The following is a 13,252-nucleotide window of genomic DNA, read 5'->3' as shown; positions in this document are numbered from 1 at the left end:
TGTGTATTCAGTTACCTTTTGCGCCAGAACAGGAGCAGGAGGTCAATAGAAGCATCAGTCCTTAGGGTAGTTCCTGGTATTAATGAAATGTTTTAGTGTTTTCAGCATTTTTTTCTTTTATTCTTATCAAAAATAGCAGAGTAAAATTGAAGTATATGAACTATGTACAAAATGGAGCATTCTGTAGATGTTTCATTCTTAAATGTATTCATATTAGGTCTGCTTCTGTCTTGAAACATTTATAATTAATGAATCAAGGAATAAGAGAAATTTCCTTTGTTTTACAGTTTGAAATCCAGAGTTTTGACATAGTATGTAATGCAGTTTGGACTAGCCGTGATAGATGCTGTGATCTTCCTTCAATGGTAAGTGTAAGTGGACCAGATCCTGTTCAGGAAATAGTATTCATAAAAGACTTGGCAACTTTAATATTAACCAGCTATTATGCCTCATACCTATGAGCCTATGTCAATCACAGTTGTCAAAGCTGGCAATGTACAGCTCTGTATTTCAAAGTCTTCTGTAGGAAAGGATAAGTTCAGAATGTGCTGAAATGATTCAGCTCAAGAATGATGGCACAAGTATCAGACAGAGTCAGAAATATATTCTAAATTGCAATAATATTTAACTTCCTTGCTATTATGTATGTCATGTCCACATTCATTTGTATTAAAATAGTTGTATGGTTGAACTTGAAAAAAATCCCATTTATTTTTATCTGTGTTAGCTGATTGTCTAATGCAATACTTTGTCTTGGTGAGGGAATAGAAGAGAATTTGGAATTAGAGCATATGGAACACAATAAAGATTGTGCACCAATGTGTGTTCCTGTCCCTCCACTGTTGTAAATATTCCATTGCCTTTAGAAGATCCTAGAGGAAATAAACTAATAACAAATCTGAAAAACACAGTAGGAAATCTTGGAAATTACTATTTTTCTGTTGAACTCGGTTATACTTCAAAATAGAGTTTCTTCTTCTTAGGTTATGGAGATTGTTTTTGTTATTGCTGTGGGGGAAAAAAACACCACCAGCTAATACATTTCTTTTAAAGAGAGTGTGTGATGAATGTGCTTGAATTTTCAGAGGGATGAAGCAAAATGCCCAGCTCTTCCAAATGCTTGTACATGTACACAAGACAGCGTGGGACCCCCGGGACCTCCTGGACCTGCTGTAAGCAGCTATTAGTACAGAGAAATTGTCTGGTTTTCTAAATGTAGGGAGGTGTTTCTCAAAAAGGAAAGACAGTAATGGCAGAAATCAAAGAAGCATTTCCATAATGCCCTGTTAATGCACCTCAATCTGGACTTCACAGAACCCTTGGATTTGATCTCCTGGTGTTCCTTTACTACATGGAAATGTCAGCTGTGCTCATGAGTGCCATACTGTGTGGTGGTTTTTGTCAGATGTACAAACATCAAGAAGGAAGAAATTTGGGATCAACAGATCCATGTCACCATTTAAATTAGCCCATTATTCTTTTTTCTGAGTTTAAAACACAAGTCAGATTCTACAACCATTATCTGTTCTGAGTAGTATGCTACTTCTCAAGTAGTCCCACTGAAGTCGATATGTTTACCTGTGGAGTAAGACACTCAATGAGGAGTACTAAGGGAGACAGGACCTAGTCCAACAAAAGGCAAATCTTCCTCCACTTTGCACTTACAAGTATCTATAGAGAATATATATGGTGGCTCAGTTAGATACAGAGAATTTACCTTTGTGCATCAGAGGAAAATGTCATAACACAGGAGCAATACAGTTGTCTTCAAGGCCTGGGCGCTCATAGGAGGTGAAGTAGATTCATAGGCCCAGATTTGTAAAGGTATTTAGGCTGGGCTGTGTTCAGTGTTGCAGTGCCTAACAGCTTTAGAAGCATGAGTCTCATTTTCAAAAGGGATTCAGGCATTTAAGAACCAAAATCATATTGATAATCAATGGCATTTTGGCTCCTAAGTGTTTGAATCGCTTTTGAAAATGAGACTTAGGCTCCTAATGCACTGCAATGCTGAGAACAGCAACACTTAAAAACCTTTAAAAATCTGAGCATTAGTGCCATTTACTTTTACTCTGCATTGACCTTTTCCTCACCGGCGGTAATGTAGAGGGGCTTTGTACCTGCTCTGCAGTGAGGATCCTTGGAGCTTCCCTTCAGGATGGGACAATGGAAATGAGCAGCTGATGCAAGTGAGTTCACCACACTTCTTTCCCAAACAGCCTTCTTCAGATCCCTGAGTCATCCTCTCTGCAATGGGCCTGCAGAGGTTACTGCAACCCTGTGGCCACACTTAGTCCCTAAGAACTTCTGAAGGAAGAGGGGAAATGCTGCCCCCCTTAAATCAATGGGCGTTTTGCCACTGATTTAAATGGAGCCAGGATTTTATCCAAAGAGAGGGATTCTTTACTTTGTTGAGGAAAGAAGTTGGTTACCTCTTTGTGGATGGGGAGATCAACAATAGGACTGTGTGTGAAGGATTCAGCCCCATGGCTCTTTCTTCTCTCATTTTGAAGTTATCAGCCTAGAATGCTGTATTAGGAATTTGCAGCCCTTCTATGATCCTCCCAGCTGCTCATCAGTCAGATCAAGAGAACCCATCCATTTGACTTCAAGGAGTTCAGTGCTCCCAGACTCCATCCCAGGGCCCAGGAGGGATGAGGTGGGTGGCCTATCATAAGCATTAGATGGCTGTGTTTAAGGAGCGGACTTGTAGCCTTTGTGTCTGCAGAGCTGGGTTGGGCAGTACAGCTCCAATCAGTTATGTCATTATTCTCAAAGAAGAATATAAGCAAAGGTTCACTATACCTAGAAGTACAGTTTGCACTGTGCAGTGTATTAAACAATACTATACTTTCCTATAAAATGGAGTTCTGCTATGTCTGAAATCACTCTGAGTAACATCCACTATGCAGTACGGTTCATTTCTTAACTAGTAAAAGCATGAGGTTGGATTATCACATTTACAAGTCAATGTGGGATTTGATCCAGGACTGAGGTAAATTCACATTCTGTTTTTATTGAGCTCTAAATTTGATTGATGGAATTGCACCTGATTTGTGTGAGTCAGAGATGAGATAGGAGCTCCTTTTTTTATTCTTCTATTTACATTTTCTCCAAATAACTATGGTGGTGGTGTTATCTGAATTTCATTAAGAAACATGGATACCTGTCATAAGAACAGCCATATTGGATCAGACCAAAGGTCCATCTAGCCCAGTATCTTGTCTTCTGACAGTGGCCAATGGCAGGTGCCCCAGAGGGAATGAACAGAACAGGTAAACGTCAAGTGGTCCATCCCCTATTGCCCTATCCCAGCTTCTGGCAAACAGAGGCTAGGGACACCATCTCTGCCCATCCTGGCTAATAGCCATTGATTGACCTATCCTCCATGAACTTATCTAGTTCTTTTTTTAATCCTGTCTCTCTGGCCCTAGAGAAATTTTGGCCCTTTCAAACAATCTTTCAGTTATCTTTGAGATTAGTTTTGAAAGTAAACCGTAGTCTCTCAAAAGGACCAAAGGTTGAAATAAGCTTCTTTTAAGACGCACTGTGCTCCTCTGAGCAGAGCTGGCAGGAGCCGATTCCATAGTCACAGAGTTTAGCCTGGTATCCTGAGTGAGATCCAAACCTCATGGCTGCCATGGAGTGATTGCTCCTCCTGAGTCTGTGATTGCCCACTGAGTCTTTGTGGATGACACCAGAGAGGCCCTGTGCATGCTCAGAACATTCCCATCTCTGTACATTGAGTTGCAGAGAGCCTTGAAGGGGCTGTATGGTCAAAACAGTAATCCCAGGAAACAAACAGCTTCAAATGGAGCTGTCAGTTGGGACAGGAGAATGGGTCATTCCTCCTCTTTGAGGGCAATGAGGAAGGGCAAGACAGAAGCCCTCTCCTACTCCCAACCTTCTTTGTCTCATGTTAGTTCTCCTCACTCCTTCAGAAGCTGGTCCTCAGGGTTACTGCAATTCCTGGTCTGCAGTATTTCTATGATCCCCACATGGAGACAGATGGGGCTTATAGTCCACAAAGTGCTGCTTGGAGAGCATAAATTCCCTATTTCCTGAGCATCAACATGGGTCCTCTAGGTCAGTGAGGCTGTTGCTGATTTGGGGCCTGATGCAGCTCTTATTCCTGCATTAGTGCTTCTTTGAACACCAAGCATGCCAAGATCTGTTCATATCAGAACTTTATTCTTGCTTGAAACCGTGGCTCAGCTGCTCAGTTTTATCATGGGGATGGATAATTTGTGCCTGTATAAGTTATCTTCTCCTTCCCCTAGTGTGTATATTTATTTTCTTTTCAAATGTCTATTTTAGGGTGGTCCAGGCACTAAGGGGCCTAGAGGTGAAAGGGGTTTGACTGGAACTGCAGTAAGTATCTCTCTGGAATGCATTTCTAAGTTTATATGCACACCACAGGAAATTTTGGATGTTAAAATCCACAGTAAACTAATATATCCAAGTACCCAGGTTTAAGTGTTTTCTGAGTTGGGGTAAGTCTGGATGTTATTTATATATCTGGTCTGTGTGTCCTAGGATCCTGTTGTCCTCTGCTTTTTGCATAGGGGATCCAGATCATGTGTATCAGTGGTAGGAGCCATGGAAAGTTGGGAATGTCAACTCTACCTCATGATTCCCCTTCTCTGGGGAGGCACTAGGGGGTCAGAGGAGGCAGGGCGTCACTCTTTGGGTCACTCTCCCCTCCAGAAGTAGTGGATATCTATATTTATTTTCATGCTGTCAAATGCATATAGTTTCTTGGCTTGATCCTGCGATTCTTACTAGGGTAGCAGCATCAACCCTCCTGTGGACAATGGTGGAAGCACAGCTTGAATAAGGACTTGCAAGTTCAAATGTTATTCAAGAATCAACTAACCCCATGCTGCTGGCCTGTCCTATGTGCATGTCCATACAAATCCTTTAGCTGCAACTCTAGGAAGAAACTATGGTTTAATATCTTTTTAATTTTGTGTTTTAAGGGGCCACCTGGTCTTCCTGGTGAGGCAGGTCCACCGGGTCCTCAGGGTCCACCAGGTCCACAAGGGATCAATGGACTTTCAATTCCAGGAGAACCAGTGAGTAACCATTCTGTATCTGTGAGTGAAACTGTGTGGAGACAGAGAACTGATACATCATGGGAGCGGTCTCCGAAAGTCTCTGACCATCAATGTTTTGTCATTTCTTCTTGCCCTGTAGCTCAAAAGTTGGTTGCCTTTAAAATGTCACATTGTTTTACCCTGAGTGTTACACGTACTACAGTCTTGGGGATTATATATGATGTGGAGTGTGGTGTGTTTCACTGGTTTGTTTTACTGCTTTTCTACACACTGTCCAGACCTTCAGACTCTGAGACTCAAATTTTCAAAGTTGGATGTTGAGAAGTTAAGCATCTGAAGTCACAGCTAAGCTTTTTCACAGATTTATGCACGTCTGCAGTGATTTATATATCTAGCTTCTTTCTTTAGGTAACTAAATCTGCAGTTAGAAGTGTAAAGCAGGTAATGAGTGCCTAAATTTAGGCATCCAAGTTTTAAAGCTTGGCCTTATGTTCTTTTGGTGCTTTGTTGGCGCTGTTCCTTTCTTGTATACAGCTATCCATGCCAACTTCTGATTTCATTTACATTAATGAACATCTAAAGTAACTCCATTAACATCAGTGGACTTTCCCTAGATTCACACTGGTCAGAGAGCAGAATATAGCCCTAAGTGACCACACAGCATCCTAACACTACTACTGCCAACTCTTGGTCACTTCAACATGTAGCCAGAGAAGATCTTATTCTGTCTTAACTTGCTATTTCCTATGAGAGCATATTAGGGATATCTGGAATGTTGTAACAATCTATATGGCTAAGTGTTATTCCTTATTAGGAATATTAGCAAAGTTGGCTTCTAACTGGAAAACACACCTTACATTCAATAGGCAATTCATCTTCTCTGTCTGATAGATTTATAAGTGGCCTAATTCAAAACAGAAAATCAAAAAGACATGATGGTAGAAATTAGATCCACATTCCCTTTAGGAAAGGACCAAATGGAAGGTCAGTATATGGTTTTCGTGTATGCTTGAAGGAAAAACTTCATCAGGATGGCCCATGGATGCCAAACAGCATGGAAGGCTAAATGCATTCCTTGTGTTTGTGGAATGTGATAAATATTTTTGTTTTGTCCCAGGCAATTTGAAAGACTTTGAAGTATGAAAACACCAAAGAAACATATTGCTTGGAACTTGTCACTGATGAAATTGTTTCCAGAACAAAACATTGTAATGTCTCTCTGACGTCTTGTCTTCACTTCCGGACTAAGTCAACCTAAGCTACACTACTCCAGCTACGTGAATAACGTAGCTGGAGTCCATGTACACAGGTCGACTTAATCCCTGTGTCTTCACTGTGCTGTGTCAATGTGGGATGCTCTCCGGCTGACATCCCTTACTCTTCTCAGAGAGATGGAGTACCGGATCAACCAGAGAACACTCTGCTGTCAATTTAGCGGGTCTTCACTAGACCCGCTAAATCAACCTCTGCTGTATTGATCGAAGCAGCATCAATCTCCCCATAATGAAGACCAGCCCTGAGTCATGAAATTGTATTCCTAATACCAATTTGTGATGATTATAGGGTCGCCAAGGAATGAAAGGTGATGCTGGAGAACCAGGGCTACCAGGCCGATCAGTAAGTTAATTTTTTATGTCATTTGCCTCTACAGCGATGCGTGGACACTTTTCTTACAACTCTCAGTGTTGTGAATAGAACTTTTTTGCTCCCTGTATATTGCATAGGATATGTGCTGGGTAACATTAACAATCTGAATTATAGGAAATTTGAAACCATTTAAAATGTGAATAAGAGAAAATAAATAAATCAATGTTCAATTCAGCTTGTTTGCAGTTGTACATATATGTAAGGGCAATGATTCCATGTTGATTGTGGGATTAAGAGGAGAACAACTAAGAATGCATAGAATAATCAAACATCAAGAACATGTCTATTGTCTTTTTCAGGGATTTATTTTCAGGGGGAGTTTTAGGACTATGACAGCTGTGGACCATATGTATACTGTTGATATATGAGCCTCAATCTGCCCATGCATTTACACAAATAGGAACCCTTTGTGTAAATTGAGGATAGTGTACAGCCTATACTATTTGTATTATCTGAAACACTCACTCAGGCAGTAGAAAATGCCTGGGATTGACCAGAAGACATCTCTAATTCCTGTAATTCTGGGCCTGACTCTGCAAGGTGCTGAGGCCCTGGGAGGTCCTCAGTTCCCATTAAGCCCTCTGTAACTACCTTCAAGTCTTTCTTCTTGACACAGAAGCTACAATACTAAGAAAGAATATAAAATGTGGCAACAGCTAATTATAAAATAGAACAGGCGGAGACTAGTGGGAATGGGAAAAGGGGTAATAAAGAGAAACTGCAACTCATGCTCTTCACAACAACCGAACTGATAGAGCATTGTCTTATAACCAGAGTTTAGTACCAAGTGTTTAATAACTAGTCAACATTAGTAAGCCATGGCTGAAGAGGCTTTTGAAAAAGATCTATATTCTGGTAATAGGATTGAAAATGTAAAACACATTTTTTTTAAGGGAAGTAAGGAAAAACGTGATAAATAATAAAGTACATTGCATTGTTAAAATACAGCTGGTCTCATTGCCATAGGAGTGTTTCGTACAACTCAAGTACGTGTTCTGTCTTGTGTGAATGTCTCATTATCTTTTCCCATAGGGAGCCCCAGGTTTGTCTGGCCCACCTGGCCCAGTGGGACCACCAGGTGACAGGGTAAGGTCTCTTCAGTCTACAGTGTTATGGCACAAGGCATACTCCATTCTGCAGCACATGAAACTCCAGCACTGCTTTCTGTTTTTCAGCTTCTTCCTTTTTTAGAAACAAGTCCTCTGCCCAGAGTCCAGCGAGACTCAGGAAAGATGCTTGGTGGGGACCAGAAAGATTGTGGGGAGGATCACCCATGGGCCATAAAACAGCCACAGAACTTGTGCAGAGGCTACTCAAATTCACTGACCAGATTGGGCTCTATGACTTATATGCAGAGAGGATGAGAGATCCACTGAGCAGGGCTCCTCTGACCCTGCTAATATCCTGATCCCCTCCCACATTCTGTCTGCTGTTGTTAGGGAGTCCCATGGCATGGCATGTCCACAACATGGGGATGTTCATGTACAGAATCTACTGTTAAGGCAGGATTTGTCCCTTTATGCTTGACCTCTGATCACTGGGAGTTAACAGCCACTTAGAGAACTGCTGTGTTAGGCTGTTTAGATGGAACTTCTCAAGACCATTCAGAAGCTGCTTCCTTTATCATTTTAGAAGCTTATTCTCTGCATTGCTTAATCCTCTCCATGAGCAGAGCTTTGCTTTATCAAAGTGGGGCAATAAGGAGGAATCTTTGACCTAATGGGCCCCTTTCTTCTTTCTGATTGAGGTCATCAGTCACTTTGGGCTGAACCTCCAATTCCACCTCTGGGAAGGAGGCAGCAGATTTCTAATGATTATATGGCTGTGTCTGAGAGACAGGCACTCCACCCTCAGTGAGTCAGCAGTCTGAGGCTCTCTTAATTTGGGTAAAACTGTGCCAATGAGATATTTAACTGGCAATAGCAATGGTGCATATTTAAATAACTGACACATTAAATTATACATACATTTTAGCATTAATTATGAATAGCACCATTATACATAGCTTTAAGGGCCACTAGTTTTAAATGAAGATTGCTGCAGCCTTAGGCCTGTCCTTATTAATCTGTAAATATTTTCATTTTTGGAATAGGGTTTCACAGGAAAAGATGGTGCCACAGGACCCAGAGGCCCACCTGGATCAGCGGTAAATATAATACCTCAGCATAGAATGAACCAAGTGATATAACCCAAAAAGGAGAGAATTCTACTATGCTGGTTTTGAACTCCATCAAATGAATCCTTTATCATATTTGAAAAAACATATCAAATGAACATTATGATGCTGAAAACTATTGAAAAGGGAAGAAGGGGAGAAGTTGTTTAAAACTTGCAAACTCTTAATTGAAAAATGATCCACAGAACTACTAGGGCTTGATTCTGTTTTCATAGTGGTGTTACTCAATTGACTTTCATGAACTTTACTTATTCCTTAATTTCTGTTGGGTTAGAAAACAATATAGAGAAACTGGATCAGGTAATTATTGACCCAATAATTATGAAAAATTATCACTTCAGGACAAGTAGAAGAATATTTGAGTAGTTATGACTAATTAAAAATATTGAATGTTATAGCACATATTGGTGGCTGTATTGGACAATGTGCTGGTCTTTCATTTGTTCAAATCTATCTAAAAATCACTGAAGTGAATGTTGTAGACTCATGGTCATGACTTCTGCACAAATCACAGAACTACAATAGGGCCAAATCATGTGCTCTTTATTCAGGAAACCCTGATTAAAAACGAAACCTGAGGCACCTGGGTGCTTTTGAAAATTCCACTAGGTGCCTATCTGCATCTTCAAGCACCTAAATGCCATTGCAATTCTGGCTCTATGTTAGGGATAAGAATAATTTTCTCTTAAACATGCTATTCACTTACGTATATTGGGTGCAGCTACACTGCAAACAAAAACTCACGGCAATGCGTCTCAGAGCCTGGGTCAATTAAAAATAGCAGTGTAGATATTCCCGCTTGGGCTCAGAAACCCACCCCATGAGCCCGAATCAGAGACTGGCTGCTATCATTTTTGTTTGTTTGTTTTCTACAGCGTAGATGTACCCATTGTCGCAGATTTCAGAACCAGTTACGCTCAGCCACTCACGTTGTTTCTTAGCATTCCTTTGTATGTCGTTCTGTTTTAGGGCGCTCCAGGAGTTCCAGGAGTAGCAGGTCCAAGTGGAAAACCAGGGAAACCAGGAGATCGTGGGCCACAAGTGAGAGAATGATTTATATTTACAGTATCAGTTGTAACATACTCTGGCTGCAGATAAATATGCGACTTACCCTGGCTTTAAAATATTTGTCTCATGTATGTTCATGAAAGTGGTAAATACATCGAAGCTGAGCTAAGGCCACAAACCTAATTTTTAAACAATTTCATTTTATAATACTTCCTTCTGTTCATTTTAATAGTTGGGCCTGGAAACTGTGGTTACTGGTTTCTATTAAAAAAAAAAGTGCAGTCTGTACGTGCCAAGACACATATTTCTACACTGTGTAAACATCAAGAGCTAGGTCAGCAGAATTACTGGAAATTGGTGTTTTTTTATAGTAAAGAGTAGTATAATGCTGAAGGTGGAAAATATTTGATAATGTTGTATGATCGCTGGTGGTTTGCAAATGTTTGTGATTTAACAACATGATTTAAACATTATTTAAGTATTGTGGGCTCTGTTGAGGCTTTGACAGCCACGGCCCCACATTGGAAGGGAGGAAGCAGAAGTAGCGTGGTCCCAGGAGACATTTGAGCTGAATCAGCCAGAACAGGAGCTGTGATGTCTCTGAAAGAGTGCAGGATTCATTCCCTTGTGCCAGCCAGTTTGGAAAGGGGCAGAGTTCTCCATCTTCATGGAATGTATAGTTCTTAGGCAGTGTGGTCTGGCGGAATGCGCACAGGCACGAAAAGTTAGGTGTTCGTGTATTCTAATGCTGGCTCGGTCTCTGTGAGGCACTGGGAAGTCACTTCAGCTTTCTTCTTCTGTAAAATGCAATTAATGCTACCTAACCTACCGGCTTGCTGGGGAGTTGTGAGGATTCATTAGTTTGTCTGTCCAACGCTTTGAACAAATAAAGCGCTGTTGTTATTTTTAGTTCTGCTGTCAGTGCTAGCCACCCCTCCTCCTAACAGGCCAGGAGCACAAAAGCCAACATCGTGTCTGTCCTTGTACAGGCACTCAAAAGAAGAGAGAAGCTATCTATGCCCTGACCCATGCAGGAATAACCTTAATCTAGCCAAATCTGTATAAATTCAGAAAGTACAAGTACGTTTAAGTACTTCTAAATGCTAATCCCGGAGTTCATGCCATTTAAAAGTATAATTTGCTTCAAATTTCCCACTCCTGTGAAGTGACACTGCACGACATCACATCTAGTGTTTCAAATGTTTTCAGAACAGATCCCAGCAGGAGTTCTGGCTTGTGCTTTGTGCAGATGTTTTCTGAGACTCATGGTAGACAGGATTTCGACATTTAAGTTTGTGTTTTGCATTAGAAGTGCCAAAGGTGCAGCTCAAGGGCCAAGTACAGCCTGCAAATTCCTGAAATGTAGTCCAGGCCTGTCTGGTATTTGTAACTGCAGGTCCAGGAGAGAACTGGTCACCTGCCCACTGCTGTTGGTGAACTCGAGGAGCAAATAACCTCTCTTCACATAGGACTAGATCTTGTCATTTTTGCTCCTGTGGAGTGGTATATGGTATAAGGTAAGACTCAGTGTAAGTAAGAGTGGTGGGACCTGGCCCTTACCAGAGAAGATGCAAATATATTCAGATATTATGACCCTATGCCAAAAGGGTCATAATATCTGAGTATACAACATTAAATGCAAATTATATGCAGCCCTCGGGCTCCTGGCAAATTGCCAGTGAGTGTTGACCTCAGGGTTATACATTTGGCCACCTCAGTTTTAGCCAATAAATGTATTGCAGCTCTTACAAACGTTGCAAATTCAAGTAGATCATAGAAGTTCCTTAACGGATTAGCATGGCTGTAAAAGGTTTTGTACCTCAATGCCCATTAATACTAAGTCAAGCTGTTCTCTGAAGCATTAACTGAATTTTCATAGATTTGCAAAGTTTCACCTTGATAATTTGCTAACAAGTACTCCCAAAAGAAAAGGAAGTAGGATTTTGGATCAGTAATAGACAGAAGGGAAGAAAAGAAAAGAATCAGAGTACTATAGCATCTGTTAACTATTAAGAATAAAGAAGTCATTTATGTTTTCTGTATAGAGTTGCAATAGAGAGATCCTTCCAGGGACCTAGCATGCTGTGGCTAGCCCTGGAACCCTCTTTAAAGGGGGTTGCACAGTATGTGTAATGGAACTCTGTTCAGGAGTAAATGCAGCCTCAGATTTTATTCACTTCTGTGCATAGTCCCGTGAAGACAGCACATGAGTAGGGAAAGATCTTCCGGGGAAAGCAATCAAGCCTGTTGTCTTTTAAAGTATATTTCTTGGCTTATTCTTTCTCAGCTGTGGAGTCTTGCCACAATTCCAGCCTTCACCCCACTGCTCAGAAAAGTCTCAGATAAAGCAAAAGCTAACATTGCCTCTCAGTCACCCCAAGTATCCTCATCACAGCAGGTCAACAAACTAGAATGGTGGCAGCAGCCGTTTTCTCTCAACATTTTGGCAAGCAGTTGGCTGAAGTGCACATTTTTCTCCGTTAAAAGAAAATAAAGTGAAATCTAAACAGAATGTTGCTAAGTTGGATGAGGACACAAATGGACAAGCTTCACTCAGTAATTGAAAAGACAATTGTGTTGTTGAACGGGTAGTATTCTCAAACATCCCAATGGAAAATTAGTTTAGTCTTTAGGCAGGTCTGTCTTTAGTATTCAACTGTATTAATGACAACCCTTTGCATCATTTACAAATCAAAATCAGAGTATTTCCTTTGCGAGGTTGCTGATGTGAGGCTCAGAATCATTCCGCTTCAGTGAAGTTTTGAAAGTTGACTAATGAACATTCTCATTAATGAGAAAGGAGAGAAAGGATCCATTTGCATTGGTGAGATTAATGCAATTTCTCAGCTATCGAAATTTTGCTGGCAATAAATATCTTTGAGGAATATTTTGCCTTCTGTATTGGAGCAACACTCTCCAACGAAGTCAATGGAAAGGTTGTTGCTTAGAAACCAGTGATGCAATATGCCCCCTTAAAAAAGCTTTTCAACCAGCTAACATGGCTTTTGGCTGATGTGAGCCTTGAGAAGTTTCTTTTTGTTTGATCAGCACTGCACTGCAAAAATATTTCCGCAAATAGCATGCAGCATGTGAGCATTTGACATTTGCTTCAATTGGTTGCCGTCTTTTCTGTTTTCATGTTTTGTAGTCACTCCAGCAAATGAGCTCTACGGAACAATTAATTTTAAGGAAACATTAGAGAATATGGTCAGAAAGTGGCTAGGATAATTGACTAAAATGAATTTTTAATTCATATGTACATCCATATAATCAGGGAACTGAGACACACTATGTGACAATGTTTCCAAAGCAGCTTAAGAATGTTACAGATGAAGAAATATTTACACAAATATATTCAGCAAATAGG

At 40.7% G+C, this 13,252-nt stretch overlaps 1 protein-coding gene across 5 annotated transcripts in view; it reads left to right on the top strand.

Moving 5' to 3' along the window:
• The window catches only part of COL12A1 (collagen type XII alpha 1 chain), a 141,339-nt gene that overhangs the window by 112,335 nt on the left and 15,752 nt on the right, over nucleotides 1-13,252 (top strand). For all 5 annotated transcript variants that reach the window (XM_075063807.1, XM_075063810.1, XM_075063806.1 and 2 more), the window contains 8 exons: nucleotides 288-365; nucleotides 1,086-1,172; nucleotides 4,315-4,368; nucleotides 4,977-5,072; nucleotides 6,618-6,675; nucleotides 7,738-7,787; nucleotides 8,794-8,847; nucleotides 9,847-9,918. In XM_075063807.1, coding sequence (XP_074919908.1) covers nucleotides 288-365; nucleotides 1,086-1,172; nucleotides 4,315-4,368; nucleotides 4,977-5,072; nucleotides 6,618-6,675; nucleotides 7,738-7,787; nucleotides 8,794-8,847; nucleotides 9,847-9,918 — 549 coding nt within the window. The remainder of the gene's footprint in view (nucleotides 1-287; nucleotides 366-1,085; nucleotides 1,173-4,314; nucleotides 4,369-4,976; nucleotides 5,073-6,617; nucleotides 6,676-7,737; nucleotides 7,788-8,793; nucleotides 8,848-9,846; nucleotides 9,919-13,252) is intronic.

This window comes from Chelonoidis abingdonii, chromosome 3 (assembly GCF_003597395.2).
Source record: "Chelonoidis abingdonii isolate Lonesome George chromosome 3, CheloAbing_2.0, whole genome shotgun sequence".
Taxonomy (NCBI): Eukaryota; Metazoa; Chordata; order Testudines; family Testudinidae; genus Chelonoidis; species Chelonoidis abingdonii.
The sequence above is the reverse complement of the archived record's forward strand: the minus strand, read 5'-3'. Positions and strand labels throughout refer to the sequence as shown.